The 17,335-nt window shown below is 43.2% G+C and overlaps 1 protein-coding gene across 1 annotated transcript in view; it reads left to right on the top strand.

Annotated features, from left to right (window-relative positions):
• Positions 1-17,335, top strand: part of LOC126254313 (heat shock protein 70 B2-like) — a 127,447-nt gene that overhangs the window by 76,835 nt on the left and 33,277 nt on the right. The window contains exon 5 of the mRNA XM_049955302.1: positions 576-740. Coding sequence (XP_049811259.1) covers positions 576-740 — 165 coding nt within the window. The remainder of the gene's footprint in view (positions 1-575; positions 741-17,335) is intronic.

Below are 17,335 nucleotides of genomic sequence, written 5' to 3'. Positions count from 1 at the left end.
TATTCTATGAATTTTTGCGTGGTATTGGATGCTCCTGTGATCAGCAAGATTCCCAGATCTGTCCCAGGTATAACATGTATGGGACCAGCTTGGACGTCTTCTCTGTCACAGTGCCATTATCCAGGACATTTAGGACCATTTACAACAGTTGTGAGCCAGCTTGACTCAGGAGGGTAAATAACACCTTTATGACACCGTTCGCAAGCGAACAGTACATGCAACCATGGTTGAGGGCTTGCAAGGTCGTACTGATAAGTGAGTTCATACTGCCAAGACATTTGTGCATTTGACTCGGTTTTGTAATCACTGCAGTAGCGTTACGTACCCTCTGAACCCGTAACGCTTCATTTCGTTTCTCCTTCCCCTTCTGGATGCTCCAGTCCTTCTATCAGGTAGTTTATTTCAGTGTCATGCATATAGAGATCGAAAATTCATAACAGAGGAACTGAGCGCTTAATTTTTCATGCACATCGCATTTATAACAAGAACAGTGAAGCAGTTTAGAATTGACAAATAGTGTTTTGCAGACAGGCAGATGACGACGCCTGGTGACGTGCTCTCGCCTGTGTTGGCAGGTGACGCGCGCGCGCTTCGAGGAGCTGTGCATGGACCTGTTCCGGCAGACGCTGGCGCCGGTGGAGCGCGCCCTGGGCGACGCCAAGCTGGACAAGGCGTCCGTGCACGACGTCGTGCTGGTCGGCGGCTCCACGCGCATCCCCAAGATACAGAAGATGCTGCAGGTGACCGACACCGCTCCTCTCTACTGCTATCGCTTCATTAAGCACTTTCGCAAATAAGGATAACTTATGATATTTGTGTTTCGTCATCGAATGTCGCAATATTATGATTCGTTATTCCAGAATTCGAATCAAGAACAGCTGACAACATGAGAAACTTAAAGCTCGGTGTGGAGAAGCTACTTAAATCTACACATGTTGTAAAAACTAGCTGCCAAACCCCGCGTTGCCCGCGTATTCATTTTTTCAGTTTTCTAACAGAAACGGAAATAAATAATTGCTGTGTTGTATTGTATATCGAAAGAATTGCAATTCAGTGGATTCACGAAAACAAAAAATGGTTCAAATGGCTCTGAGCACTATGGGACTTAACATCTGAGGTCATCAGTCCCTTAGAACTTAGAACTACTTAAACCTAACTAACCTAAGGACATCACACACATCCATGTCCGAGGCAGGATTCGAACCTGCGACCGTAGCGGTCGCTCGGCTCCAGACTGTAACGCCTAGAACCGCACGGCCACTCTGGCCGGCTTCACGAAAACATTTTCCAAAATATGAAACAGTTTCTATAACGCTGGGCGCAGCTGCTTCATATCTCTACAATAAGATTTTGTAAACGCGTCGTGGCAACGCCTCTTCATAGCTCTATTGACGGTTATTGTTTTCGCCCACAGCCGTTTCCACTTCGCAGTTGAAAGCTGTCAAAAGTACTCCCAGATGTCAGGGATTTTCTTACATTGACTCCACTGTAGGGGTGCATTAGTAATAAAGAATAAATGCATTGAAACTTCATGCATGATGCGGAATTTTCCCACGAATTTCAGTATTTATGGCGTCACATCTCTTGAAGTATGTGTATGGTACTACAATGTAATTTTGAAGGTGCATTTGGCGGCATGTGTGGATACTGTCTCCGACATTTATTGCGAATGGAGTTAGTAGCACATAAGTAATAATAATCGCGGTGGTGTAACTTTTCGATTACGCGACTGTAGAAATCACGAGGTTTTGAGGCGAAGAACTCGTCGAGCTACGTTCGGAGCGCGTTTCCATCCGGAAAGGAAGTTCGTTGAAGGTTTTCCGATAGAGAGCGGAGAGATGAAAATTTGAGGGCGCAAAATCAAGTGAATAAGGTGGATGTGGAATGGCTTCCCAACCCAACTCATGTATAGTGTCTCTTTCCAGTTTAACAGAATGCAAACGGCCATTTTCGTGGAGTAGCATCACTTCTCGCTGTCTTCCTGGTAATTGTTCTTGGACTGCGTCTGCAAGATGTCTCAGTTGTTGAGAATAAATGTCAGCAGTGATGGTTACACATCGGGGAAGCAGTTCGTAGTACACCACACAGTCGCTGTTTCACTAGATGCACAACATTACCTTTTGTGTGTTCTTGCCGTGTTCTATCAAGTAGCATTATCCCCATAAAGGGCACAAATGTTTCTGGATGTCTACGCTGCTGTCTTCCCTCTATTGCCCGCATCTCGTGGTCGTGCGGTAGCGTTCTCGCTTCCCACGCCCGGGTTCCCGGGTTCGATTCCCGGCGGGGTCGGGGATTTTCTCTGCCTCGTGATGGCTGGGTGTTGTGTGCTGTCCTTAGGTTAGTTAGGTTTAAGTAGTTCTAAGTTCTAGGGGACTGATGACCATAGATGTTAAGTCCCATAGTGCTCAGAGCCATTTGAACCATTTTTCTTCCCTCTATTGAACTCAAACAGAAGAATATTTCGGAAGTCTTCCGATTTCTCCATTTGAAACTCCATTTTCTAGCGTCCACAGCTCCACTCGCTATCTCTAAATGACAATCTGACAACATGTAAACTTAAAATAGCAACAGTGAACTACGAATAAAAAATGACTATCGACAAATAAACTCATAGCAACCGGAATACTAACATGCAAAACAAAGACGCTTCGGACTTTGCACCAATCCAATATATAAATAAGGTTGAACAACGGATGCGCAGAATTACAGAGCAGTATCCCCAACTTCTGTCTGTTACAGACTTTTTGTGCGTATTATAAGCTAATCAAAGTATGCTAATACAGAGTGGCCTTAATATATATGCGATTGCATCGAAGAATTAGTGACCGATAGAACCCAGTACGTAACAGTGGACGGAAAATGTCCAAAAGAAAATAATGTCGAATTTCTAGAAGGAAATGTACGCCCCACGGAGAGGGAAGGATCATACATGGGAAATGCCTTTAACGGCCGCTCCCATCCGCCTCTTCGAAACGTGTCAGCACAACTGTGGACTTCGTTTGTGCGGATAGTTACAGCAACGCCAGTGTTCCCAACCTACATTTAAAAATTATCACATGGAGTCAACAGCCATCTGCGGCTGTTCGATGACTGTGTTGTTTTCAACAGAAATATAACATCCCTGGATAGTTATAAGACCGTTCGCAATGACACAGACATGATTTTCACTTGATGTAATTGATGATAGTTCTCTTTGACTGCAAATAAATGCAAGATAATGCCCATAACAAAGAGAAGAAACCCGGGATTCTCCTGCCACACCGTTTCGGTGTTTAGGAGTAATACTACGATGGTGTGCGAAAAAGGACTAACAATTACAATCAATGGCATGGAAACGAGAGGAAGACTTTGGTTTGCTGAGAAAATTCTGAGAAAGTACAGTGCACCTTTTAACGAAGCGTAACAGAGATGTTCAGCGAACGTAAAGAGAATTTTTGGAAGAAGGGCGAGTTTTTCTTGGAAACCTTGTCGGTTATATTTAGAAAATTGTACAACCATCTTGTATCTCGGTAGTCATCATGCAAATAAGATGAGAGATTAGGATGGGGACGGAGGCACATATTTTAGCGCCCCTTCATTCGTGAATTGAGTAGGACACAGAGTTGATAATACTCATGTCAAAATACGTTAGGCCATGACGCGAGTATATATGTATATTATACATTAAGCGGCTGCCGAGCACATGTAAGACGGGTTATGCGCTAAGCCCAAAGAAACTGATTGGCCAAACCTTGGTGACATGTCTTTTATAAAATCCTATATAGAGAATAGCGTCTTTGACTAGTTATCGAAACGTCCTCGGTCCCGGGTTCGAATCCCGCCACTGCTTAAATTTTGAATAAAAATCGTCTGAAATGGCGGCCGAAGACTTCTGCCGTAAGAAGTCACCCTCGTTTTGCCAACGGTTTTGTCCAAGAGGGCGGAGTAGCCGACAGTGGTTCAGGGCACTTCCTTGCCCTAGGGCCAGGAAACTGCCCCTAAAAGGTCGAACAATCGGCAAAGGTCAACGGTATGAGGATGCAGATGACAATGGAAACCACCGCAATAAAGAAACATAACGTGTATCCACAGGACATGTGGCTTGTAATTGAGAAAACTGTCACGATGACCTCTCCAGTGGCAAGAGCTTCAGGAATAGTCCACCATTCGGATCTCCGGGAGGGGACTGCTAAGGCGGAAGTTACCATGAGAAAAAGAGTGAACAACCAACGAAAGGGTAACGTTTTACAAGTCGGGACGTGCAAGGTCAGAATTTTGAACGTGGCAGGCCAGCTAGAAAATCTGAAAAGGAAATACAAAGACTCCATCTAGATATAGTGGGGTCAGCGAGGTGAAATGCAAAGAAGACAAGGATTTCTCATCAGATGAGTAAAGGGTAATATCAACAGCCGTAGAAAATGGTATAATGGGAATAGGATTCGTTATGAATAGGAAGTGAGCTACTGTGAACAGTTAAGTGATAGGAGTGTTCTCATCAGATTCGACAGTAACGATAGTTCTGGTGTACATGCCAACGTCTCAAGCAGGAGATGAAGAGAGTGGAAACTGAATGGGTAGTTCAGCATGTAAAGGGAGATGAAAATCTAATAGTTGTAGGAGATTGGAACACGGTTGTAAGTTAAGGAACGGAAGAAAATGTTACGGGACTATATGGGCTGGGAGTACGAATGAGACAGGATAAAGACTAATTGACTTCTGCAATAAATTCCAGATGGTAATAGAGAATACTCTGTTCAAGAATCACGAGAGGAGGCGGTATATTTGGAGAAGATTGTGAAACAGTGGAAGATTCCAGCTGCATTACATCATGATCAGACAGAGAGTCCTAAATCAGATACTGGACTGTAATGAGTACGGTGGGGCAGATATAGTCTCAGATTGAAATTAAGTAATGATGAAGAACAGACGGTAATTTAAGAGAATCGTTCGAAAGAATCATTGTGAATGTAAGTGGAATATTGAAGTACTGAGGGATAACGAGATGCGTTTGAAGTTCGCTAAGGATGTGGATACTCCAATAAGGATACCAGAGAAGACAGCTCACTTGAAGAGGTTAGACAGCTCTAAAAAGGAGAGTCACAGATATTGGACAGACGAACATAGGTACGAGGAAGGTAACTGCGAAGAATCCTTGGGTAAAAGATGAGTCAATTCATCGACGAAAAACGGAAGTACAAGAATATTCAGAGAAAGGCAGGAATACAGCAATATATAAACCCATTAGGAATAAAATAAACAGCAAATGCAGGACAGCCGAGGCGCAGCGGCCGCAGGAAAGACGTAGAGCAATCGAAAAACAAACGGTCGTCGGGAGAGCTGATTCAGCATACGGAAAAGTCAGATCAGTCTTCGATGAAATTAAAAGCAAGGGTGTTAACATTAGGAGCACAATGGGAATTCAATTGTTGAACGCAGAGGAAACATCAGATAGGTGGAAAGCCTACAATGAAGACCTCTATGAGGGTGACGACTTGTCTGATGACGGGTTAGAAAACGAAGTTGTTGTCGATAGGGACGACATAAGTGGTCCAGTAGTAAAATTAGAATTTACAAGAGCTCCGGAAGACTGGAAATCAAATAAGGCATTCCATCGGAATGTCCAAAATCACTGGAGGAAGTAGTACCCAAACTACTAGTCACGTTGGTGTGTGGAATGTACGAGTATGAGACTGGCGACGTACCATCAGGCCTTTCGAAAAATACCATCCATACGGTTCCGAAGATAGCAAGGCCAGACAGGTGCGAGAACTGTATCTTAACAGCTCATGCTGACAAGAATAATATACAAAAGAATGGAAAAGAAAAGTGAGGATCTGTCAGATGACGATGAGTTTGCTTTAGGAAAGGTAAAGGCACCAGAGAGGCTGTTCTCGCGTTGCGCTTGATAATGCAAACAAGGTTGAAGAAACATCAAGACACGCTCATGGCTATCGTCGACCTAGAAATAGCGTTCGACAACGTAGAATGATGCAAAATGTTCGAAATTCTGAGAAAAATAGCAATAAAATGTAGGGAAGGTGGGTAGTATACAACACCAGCTGCAGTGCCTGGCGTTCCCCAGGACGTTTAATATCTGCCACAGAAAGTGATTGGCCCTGTGCCTTGTGGAAACTCACAGCGAATATAAGCCGCATGGGAACTGCAATTGCTTTAAATGGAAGGACATATTTGAATCACTGGGTTTCAACGGAAAGCGACTGAATACATCTTCACCTGTATGAAAAGATTAGTTGCGACATGTGTTGTTACAGTCCGCAGCTCGTGGTCGGGCGGTAGCGTTCTCGCTTCCCGCGCCCGGGTTCCCGGGTTCGATTCCCGGCGGGGTCAGGGATTTTCTCTGCCTCGTGATGACTGGGTGTTGTGTGACGTCCTTAGGTTGGTTAGGTTTAAGTAGTTCTAAGTTCTAGGTGACTGATGACCGTAGATGTTAAGTCCCATAGTGCTCAGAGCCATTTGCCCATAGTGCTCAGAGCCATTTGAACCATTTTTTTGTTGTTACATTTTGCGATAAGTGTCTCATTGTGTTTTTGGAGAAGACGACTTCTACTCTTTTAACTCAGTTTTCACTGTTTTAAGTAGGGCTGTGTTTGAGCATGACTCGAACTGTTCCAACAGTTTACGTCACATTTCGGGAAGTCTCGGGTTCTGTTCGATCTTTTGATCGGCCCGCGATCAAGAGACTTTTGTTTGTACTATATTCAAGACTTGCCTTAGCGTTTGTATGGCACTGTGTAATTTAATAACAAAAATAACTATGAAACACGGACTAGAATATCTTCTAGGATATATGTCATGTGCAACAACGGCAACTGATCAGTAAATAAGAGTTTGCGATCAGGTTGCTGTCAAATTCTCGCGTTTTCGCTGGTCCCGCGATCTAGTAACGTTTGACGGTACTGTCTCTAAGACGGGAATTGCCACTGTAATTTATTCTCGCATGGAAATTACAGTTAGTTGACCAAGACATGTTTCGTTTGTTAGGCCCTTAACTTTTCATTAATTTTCTTCATTCTTTCCTCTGAATGTAGAAGTCTGAAGTAAATTGGCCAAGAACTTTGAAGTAAATCGGTCAAGTACGTTTCGAGGTTTTTGGTAACAACATATTTTATGTATTTATTTACATGTTGTGTATATAACAAATACATAGCTTATTTTCACCCAAATGTTTATTATTGGATGTGTGCAAATTTGAAGTAAATCGGCCAAGAGCGTTTAGAGATCATTGGTAACAATCTTTCCCCCTTATGTATTACATACATACATACGTTTCAAGTCGGATTACGAAATTTTATGTAGACAGTGATCTTCCCGTTGTCTTGAAGGTAAAATGTGCAAAATTTCACCAAGATCGGAATAAAACGGTAGCTATGTATGAATTACAAACGAACAAACAAAGAAACGGACACTCTTGTTTATACATAGCTCTAAAAGATTATACAGGATGACTCAGCTGCCCCTACCTATGGGTTTTATGCAAACCGCAGCGCATTTAACTACCACATGCAGGATTATCGTATTCTGCTATGAGATGTAGCAGAAATGAGAAACTGAACAGCAAAGTTGGTGATTACGAAGTAGACGAAGTTAAGAAATTCTGCTACCCTGGAAGCAATATTATCCATGACGGAGGACATAAAAAGCAGACTAGCATAGGCAAAGAGGGTATTCCTGGCCAAGAGAATTCTACTGGTATCATACATTGGCCTTAAGTTGAGGAATAATGTATGTTTGGAGCAAAGCATTGTATGGTAGCAAATCGTGGACATTGGGAAAACCGGAACAGAAGAAAATCGAGCCATTTGAGATTTGGTGCCATAGAATAATGTTGAATATTAAGTGGATTGATGAGATAATGAATGATGAGGTTCTCCGCAAAATCGGCGAACGAAGGAACATACGGAAAATACTGAAAAGAACAAGGGTCAGGATGGTAGGGCATGTGTTAAGACATCAGCGAATAACCTCCATGTTACTAGAGGGAACCGTAGAGTATAAAACCTTTTTTAAAATAAAAGGGAAGATATTATCTTGACTGTTACCAGCAGCGATTTACGCGAATTGTAGCGTCTGTAGAAGAAAGTACAAAGTAATGTTTCCTGTTACCAGTGTTCTCTTGCAACTTCACTGTTAACTATCGAAAGAGGAATTAAAAAATGTGGCAGTTATAATGTTCATTCTGTAACACTTCCCCACAACATAAAAAAATAGATTTTTTTTCGCCTTGCAACTTTTAAAGTTGCAGTAGCTTGCTTTTATCAACAGTTGCTTTTATCAATAGTTAAAGAGAAAGAGATTTTGTTTGTTGGTCATACGCAAACGAGTTTCAACTATCTACACTTTGGCCGGTGTACTGTCGGTGTTCTTGAGTCTCAAAAACCACTGATGAAGACTCCGAGCTACGACGTCGAAATATCATATTGGGAAGACGCGGGACACCGGCAATACACCCGATTCTACAAGATGACAACGGATTGCCAGGATACTCTAAGAAATTTGACACACGTAGACTTTTTGTGAACTAGATGCCTTAAGTGGACGCACTGAAAAAAAAATCAATAAGTGTGGGGCGTACTTCACTATTAAAACGTTTGCTTCCAACGTTTATTTCAAGTCATTTTCTTAAGTATGCACCTTCAGTGGCTGTATTATTACACAGTTATTGGCAGCACTGATACGACTCTTACGACGCACGTTAGTACATTGCCCTAGTTGTTGGATATCACGGTGTAATGACAATTTGTAGACGTCGCAGCTACAATGAGGAAGTAGATAATATGTACATTCCCACAGTTGTGACAACACTGTGACGTACATTAGATTCTAATGAGGCTCAACAGCGCGTTTACAAACAAACGGTTACACCATCAGTTTTCTCCGTCTGCTGGACAGCAACCATTGATCCTTCCTCGTCTTCCACTAGCGGTCAACAGCTCACAAACATTTTCAGCACCGGTGGCATTGAAGTCTGAACACCGTTCCCGCAGTGCATTTTCATCATGTCGTAATGCGAATGTTTGGCAAGACAGTTCAAGCGTACTAGTTTCTGTCGCTCTCTTAAATCTAATACTTTCTCATTTAATTTTACAAAGCATCTTCAGAAATGTTTCATCGTCCGTAGCAGCCGAAGAACTGTTCTGAATTTTTTTTTAATGGCAGGACTAACATGAGTTTTCTTGCTGCTACATAGCATCATTACCTTTCTTGCCCAATATCTTCATTTGTCATCTGTTTTGTATTTCGCTCTTTGTTGTTACTTGCAATTGGATTACTCTCTTCATGATGTATTCTATCCTTATATGTAATCGAAGGTTGCCAGTGTCCTGCAACTAATAGAGACATAAGTTCGTATCGCCGGCCGGAGTGGCCGAGCGGTTCTAGGCGCTACAGTCTGGAACCGCGCGACTGCTACGGTCGCAGGTTCGAATCCTGCCTCGGGCAAGGATGTGTGTGTTGTCCTTAGGTTAGTTAGGTTTAAGTAGTTCTAAGTTCTAGGGGACTGATGACCTCAGAAGTTAAGTCCCATAGTGCTCAGAGCCATTTGAACCATTTTTTAAGTTCGTATCTGATTTTAAATCGCGTCTACTAACTGCGCTATGTGTTCGGATATATCTGTACGGGAGACAATGTCACTTGCTGTGGAAATGACACAGCACTATGACTACATTGTATGCATATGTGAAGCGTCAGCCTTTTGTTGGGGGAAGTGCCGCTATGATTAATGTAACAGCACAGGATGAATTCACAGATGTACAGACGGCAAAATACTCTTCGGTATACTTTCATTCCACATCATACCAGTATATGAAAATTTGGAAATTTGTGGTAAGGTCTTATGGGACCAAACTGCTGACGTCATCCGTCCCTAAGCTTACACACTATTTAATCTAACTTAAACTAACGTACGCTAAGGACGAGACACATACCCATGCCCAAGGGAGGACTCGAATCTTCGACTGGTCAAGCCTCGCGGATCTACATCTACATCCATACTCCGCAAGCCACCTGACGGTGTGTGGCGGAGGGTACCCTGAGTACCTCTCGTGACAAGGCGCCAAAGACCTCGCGGCTACCCCGCGCGCATCCAGTATATGACAAGAACGAACAATGTGGTGATCATCTGCACTAAAACCCATCACTAAGATCACATTGTAATCGTTTCAGAATTGTCTGTGAACGACGAAGTACAAGTTAAACAACAAATGTAACATTGTGATAGCGATGTTCCTATACAGTTGTATAAAAAATGTCAGTGCGTGGACAAAACCAAGTTCATAATACTGTAGTAAGATGGAAAGAGAAACTGAGGACTGAGTGATTATTTTTCCTCTGACAATTACTTATTGATAATGGTGTCAGACTGTTCGATTATGAAGTAAGATTAGCTGCAGCAAATTTTTAAGTAAAACAGTAGAAAATTATTTTCTTGTCGTTTTGTAAGAGACATTCGTAGCAGCGGTAATAACCGAATAAGTTATTTAATACCTTCTTCTCCCCTACCTCTACTACCTTGTTTGGCTTTCCTCCGAAGTTCTTTGCTTCAGAGCAAACACTGAGACCTAGGTTCACATTTTTAAGTTGATACTAGTAAATCTACACGTTTTTTAAATGTTCGAGCTATTTTCAGAAGGACGCACTGATGACCGTTTCGGCTACAATGTGATAAACTGAGTATTAAATAAGAAAGAAGTTACTGAGTAGTTATTCAAAGACAAATTGTTTGGATACTAATAGGAACTCTATGGATTCCGAAAGCTTCTTGATTAGTGTTTATCTTCAGTATGTAGGTTTAGGCGAGGAATTCTCTGACAAAGACAGTGTACACTGTCAGTGGATGTGGAAATGACACCGCAGTGTGATTATAGGATCAGGAATCATGTGCATATGCGAAACATAGGCCTTTGCTTGGGGGACAGTGTGCTGCGATGTTTAAGCTTGTATACAATGAACGCACGGAACTAAAGGGAGCAAAATATTCCTAAGTGTACTTTAATTCCGTGTCACACAAACTCATAAGGGATGCCGGCCGAAGTGGCCGCGCGGTTCTGGCGCTGCAGTCTGGAACCGCGAGACCGCTACGGTCGCAGGTTCGAATCCTACCTCGGGCATGGATGTGTGTGATGTCCTTAGGTTAGTTAGGTTTAACTGGTTCTAAGTTCTAGGGGACTAATGACCTCAGCAGTTGAGTCCCATAGTGCTCAGAGCCATTTCATAAGGGATGTGAAATACTGTTGCATTTAGTGTCACAGTTCAATAATCGGTATGCATGCGACCACGCTCTACCTAGTATAACGCCGTGCATAAGGAATGGATTCTTAGGGGCCTCATACCTGGAGTTCTGTTAGTGATACACTGAAGAGCCAAAGAAACAGGTACACCTGCCTAATATCGTGTACGGCCCCAGCGAGCACGCAGAAGTGCCGCAACACGGCGAGCGGATGTCCATGACGATTGTGCATTCCGACGGACTTGGGCAATTCCAGCAGGACAATGCGACACCCCACACGTCCAGGATTGCTACAGAGTGGCTCCAGGAACACTCTTCTGAGTTTAAACACTTCTGCTGCTCACCAAATTCCCCAGACATGAACATTACTGAGCATATCTGAATTGCCTAGCAACGTGGTGTTCAGAAGAGATCTCCACCTCCTCGCACTCTTACAGATTTATGGACAGCCCTGCAGGACTTTGGTGTCAGTTCCCTCCAGTACTACTTCAGACATTAGTCGAGGCCTTGCCACGTCGTGCTGAGCCACTCCTGCGTGCTCGCGAGGTCCTATATGATATTAGGCAGGTGTACCAGTTTCTTTGGGTCTTCATTGTATAATTACTTATATATAAAGTTATTGATTAAATCTCATTATGAAATGTCAAAATGTTAAAACAACTCAAACTTGCTTTTTTACATTAAAGAATCATAAACCAATAAACTCTAAATTACTTCAGTGTGTTAACTGTATACCTCCGACTGTCCCTTATATATATTCTTAGTCTTGAGTTTATAATGTGCGGCCCAAAAATATTTTTCCAATGTGACCCATTTAAACTAAAAGATTGAACAACCTTGTTCTATATTGTCGTGGACGCAGATACGATTAGGAGGCAAATACATGGGGTTAACGTATTGGTTTGCACTACTAATTTAAAAATATAAATCATGAGAACCTTTCAGGGATAACTGATAGCATTTATTAGGTTGGACACCATACGAAACCTATACTATTGGGAAGAAATCAGGAAAATGCAACAGGTGACCTGAAGGCATGTTGTGAAATTCGTGCGTTGTAGGAGATGCTCCGACAATCCTTAAATCAAAAGCGAAAAACAATCTGGAACAGGTGAACTAACGCAGAGATATATTTTTTGTTAAAAAAGAAGATACTACATGTCAACTTTTCGTGTAAGACGAAAAGGTAATTCGCTATCCAGAACGACGGCGGTGAGAATTGCAGAAATTATATGGGTGTAAGTCTCCTAAACGCTGTAAACGAGAATTCTACATAGAGGAACTTTTATTGAGAGTTACCGTCGCGTAATATATCGTAGTCTCGGTGTATTCTTGTATTACTTCTTATGAGTATAGCCTATTGGTATCATTTTTTTACGCCCAAGGGAGTGTATGTGAAGGCACTCTCCGAACATGGGATCGTTACTGTGACCTCATTGCGTCCTTCCTGCGACGTAGGAATGTTTGCAATTTCCCTTTTGTCTGCGTTGCTTAGCATTGTCTTTGCCGTTATCATCGTCATGGTAGGAAATAACCGCGGAGAATAGGTAAATCTTGGTATTTCTCCTGAGAGATTTCATTAGAAATTCTCCAAGAAGAACAGAAATAAACGTTACAATGCGTAATTCGTGTACCTTTGATGACACAAAATTATTCTTGTCTCCGAGCTTTTCAGAGAAACAGCTACACTGTAAGTGAAAGTTCGCTGAGATAAAGTACGAGTAAAGAGATGCGTCTCAGAGAAACTACATTTTACTTAAATTCCGGTACAGCAGGTTAGCTAAACATGAAAACATGGCTCTCTCTTTTTAAATTTCGACAAAATCAGCATCGCATGGGCGCCATTCTCTAATTTCAATAACAATAAAACGAAATAATCATTAACAAGCAGATTGTGGCGAAGAAGAGAGAAGGAGTATTTCTCAAGTCCAGAATTACTTGTGTACTGCACGTAGTCTAAGAGCACAAGAAAAATTCACTGGCAAATTCCGTAAAACATGCCACGATAAATCAAATTCATCCTTTTTTGGAAGTTTGGTTGGTAAACGAGGAGGTTACATTATCTTTGCTACATAGATTCAGAACCAGATTTGACTAGCATGCTACGCCATAGTTAAGCGATACAGTCATGTAATACAATGCCTAACTCCGGAAACCAATGTTTGTCATAGGATCCTGGCGTTGCTACCTAAACATTTGGTGTACGTAAGAACTATCTTTGGCGACCAGGTTAAGAACCGCCAGTGTAAACGACCCGCTTCATTCGCTGCCGGATACTGACTCCTGTGCCAGATGTGTTGAAGGGAGGGGGGGGGGGGGAGGGAGGGAGGGCGTCATGGCGCCACTAGTTATGCAGCTCTGCTTGGCGTCTCCCACGCAAGCTAAAAATCGTGCGATCGCCCAAAATAACCGCCCGGACAGCGACTTCCTGCAGGGCAGGGAGCGAGGGTAGGGCTGATTCGTCGGCAGAACTCTGAGCATTTGAGCAGTGGCGATATTCAGATAATTTGCATCTTCGCTGACATGTGAGTATGTTCGAGGCAGAGTTATGTCTCCTGAAAGTCATGTTTGGAGAAGCACATAAACCTCTCCGGAAGCTGACTGAAGCTGTAGCTGACTTATGTTGCGTCATGGCGTGCACGAACACAAGCAGAATGGATGCGTTGCAATATGAGAAATGGAATATTTCCTATGGGAACATAGCTTTATATGAGTTGGCAGTGATACTGTATTAGAACTGATTGAATCGGACAACTTATGCCTAATCAGGTCATGAAAAAAAAAAAAAAAACAAGGGTCTACTTCACACCTATCCGACCTGTATCATCTTTTAGTGACTCAAGCAATCATTTAATTCCCGTTATTTGATGAAGACATGCACAAAGTTTGACAAATAACTGATTTGTTTTCATGGTATAATACTCTCCATCCCTGTCAGTGCGTATGCAGCTGTCACTGTAGGGCAGGTTGGCAGCGGGATTTGTCCGGAAACACTACATTCTGGCATTGAACATACGTGCTAGTAACAGTCTGAATGAGACTTTCGTGGTTTCTACAGAATGGGCGGAAATTTCACCTTGTGATAATCCCATTTCCCGGAAATCGATAATCCTGACCCATTCTAGCTGCCTCACATGCTTATATTGCGCCCTGTAGCGTCTACGAGGCAACCTGACGCTTTCTTCTCTCACGGAGTTAGACACAACATTTACTGTCGCGAAAGAGAATGCGCTACTGGGTCTACGAATGTGCCATCATTTTTAATCACTTATTGCTAGTACACTGCCCCATTCGACGTACGTGTTCAACTATTCATTTGGTTGATTTTTCAAGCCTGCAATTTTAATAAACTTTTCTGTATTAAGTGAAGAAGCAAGATGTTTTCTAGATCACTTGGAGTGCTATTCAGATTCATCATCAGCGGAAAGGCTGTAGGACGTTCAGTGCTGATTGGCTGTTTCCTCTGTCTGCGAGTTATTACGAAATTATGGCGGCATTGATATTAATAATCTCCGTAAGTCGTATTTCAGATTGCTGCTTATGCCCGTCCTGTATATAAGGGCCGGCCGAAGTGGCCGTGCGGTTAAAGGCGCTGCAGTCTGGAACCGCAGGACCGCTACGGTCGCAGGTTCGAATCCTGCCTCGGGCATGGATGTTTGTGATGTCCTTAGGTTAGTTAGGTTTAACTAGTTCTAAGTTCTAGGGGACTAATGACCTCAGCAGTTGAGTCCCATAGTGCTCAGAGCCATTTGAACCATTTGTATATAAGGAGCACATCCATGTCAGAGGTTCATGGTCCTAAACAGCAGCTAGGAATCACATGGCAAAATAAGATTATGCGCTCGAGATGATCTTACACGCTGCATACATTACGATACGAACATTCCAAGAACTGTGAGAGTGGCTAAGTGAAAAAAAAGGACTGCGCCTAGAATTAACGCACGACATCGTGTCGTGATGCAGAAGTCTAAGGTGATGCGTTTATTCACTGAGAAAGTCATGTAATATATTTCACTGCCTAAAATTTTTAGTCTGAAGATCAAGGAAAAACTCAGGTGACAAACGATAGGACATTCAGAAGATGAGTCAAGATTGGACTGTATAAAGTCATGCTCCGGAAACCACGTTACGGACTGTGACGTACGGTACATGCGGTACCGCTGTCCCTCTCCTCCAGCCTTTTACCTGTGCCATTCGGGAATGGGGTGTGGGGTGTGGGAAGACAGATCGACATTAAATCTTCGCATTAGCTTTAATTTTTGTCGTCGTTGTCACTTGGCGAGACGTATGTGGGAGGAAATAATGTGTTGCCCGTTTCTTCCTGGAACGTACATTCTCGGAATTTCAATGGTGAACATTTAAATGATGCACAACGCTCCTTTGCAGTGTCTGAAGTGCAGTTCGCCGATCGACTCTGTAACGCTGTCGCGACGACCAACCGGTCCCGTGACGAAATGCGCCGCTCTTCGTAGAATATTACATATCTCTTCTATTAATAAAACCCAGTAAAGCTCGTAGACTGATGAACAGTGCTCAAGAATCGGTCGGGCGTGTGTTTGGTAAGCTATTTTTTCATGGACAAACAAATTCGCTTACGTTTCTTACAATAATTGTCAGTCTGTCATCTAATTTACTTAGAGTTTGTTTTATGTTATTCCACTTTAGGTCACTCGGGCTGGTTACGCCTACTCATTCATTCATTTCAAAAAACAGCAGCTGCGATAGCGTTGTCATTTTCTTCTCGTTACGCCTACTTAACGTTAGTTGGTGTTTCCCGTCAGTTGCTACCAGTAGTCTAATCGAGCTGCAGTGGATTTCGTCGCCTATTTCTGCACAATGCATTTACTTAATTCCGGGTTCCACTGCCAGTCCCTACACCAACCGTTCATCCTCTGCAGATGTCCGTCTCGGTAGCTGCGCAGTCAGCGCGACTGTTTCGATTCCCGACCGGGTCCGACATTTACTCAGCTTGGGGACTGGGTGTTGTGTTGTCCTTAAGTTCGTATCTTTATAACTGACATTCCGGAGTTGAGATGGCTGTATGGGTGCGTGCCAAAAGCCACTAAATTAAAAAAATCGTCTGCAGGTCTTCTTGAAATTCGCCACAGTCTTCACTCGGTAATCTCTCACTTTGTCCACTAAACGGTAGTGCGGAGCTGTATCGAACGCCTGCCGGATATCAAGGGACACGGCATCAGCCTGGGCGCCGTTGTTTACAGCGCTCTGGATCTCATGGACGAACAGAGCGAGCCACAAGTCGCTGTTTGCGGAACCCGTACTGATTTTTACTAAAGAGATATTCATTCTCTGAAAACTTCATAATGCATTAGCACAAAAAGATGTTTCGTAATTCTATAACAGTTTGACGTCAGCGATGAAGGCCTAAGACTGTATGACCTTTCTTGAAAACGGGAATAATCTACGCTTTTTTCCAATGGCTTGGTACCCACCGTTGCTCCAGCATACTACGACAAGAAACTTCCTGGCAGATTAAAACTGTGTGCCGGACCTAGACTCGAACTCGGGACCTTTGCCTTTCGCGGGCAAGTGCTCTACCATCTGAGCTACCCAAGCACGACTCACACACCCCGTCCTCACAGCTTTACTTCTGCCAGTACCTCGTCTCCTACCTTCCAAATTCATTCTGGATACTACGATAAACTGCTGCAAGGGAAGCAAACTCGTCCACTAGGTCTTGGTAGAATTTCCACTATTGAGTAGTTTCAGTTGAGGTTCTGCCATTTCGATGTTCGTGTGACGATTGAAAGGTGGAACTTTGTCACGATCTTCCGCGGCGATTTCAGAAGACCGGATCCAACATCTCGGCGTTCTCTCCGCCATCTTCCGTTCAGGCGCCAGTAAGGCCAATGAGTGAATGAGCAGATAATTTCGATCCGGTTCTTGTATTTGCGTAACACTAAATTTTCTTAGAATTTCCAGTCGGATCGACCGGCAAAATATTACCGACAAATTGATGAACGCTTCTCGTATTTGCCTTCTGAAGCCGCGCCTACGCCAGCTTCGCCGCGCTGCACCGAACCACTTTCCTTGGATTTGCGCGGCGCGGCCGATGTGGGTGCGGCTTTGCGATCATTTTGGCTTCGTTCATGT

The sequence above is a fragment of the Schistocerca nitens genome, chromosome 1 (assembly GCF_023898315.1).
Source record: "Schistocerca nitens isolate TAMUIC-IGC-003100 chromosome 1, iqSchNite1.1, whole genome shotgun sequence".
NCBI classification, from domain to species: Eukaryota; Metazoa; Arthropoda; class Insecta; order Orthoptera; family Acrididae; genus Schistocerca; species Schistocerca nitens.
This window is presented reverse-complemented; position numbering and strand designations above follow the sequence as displayed.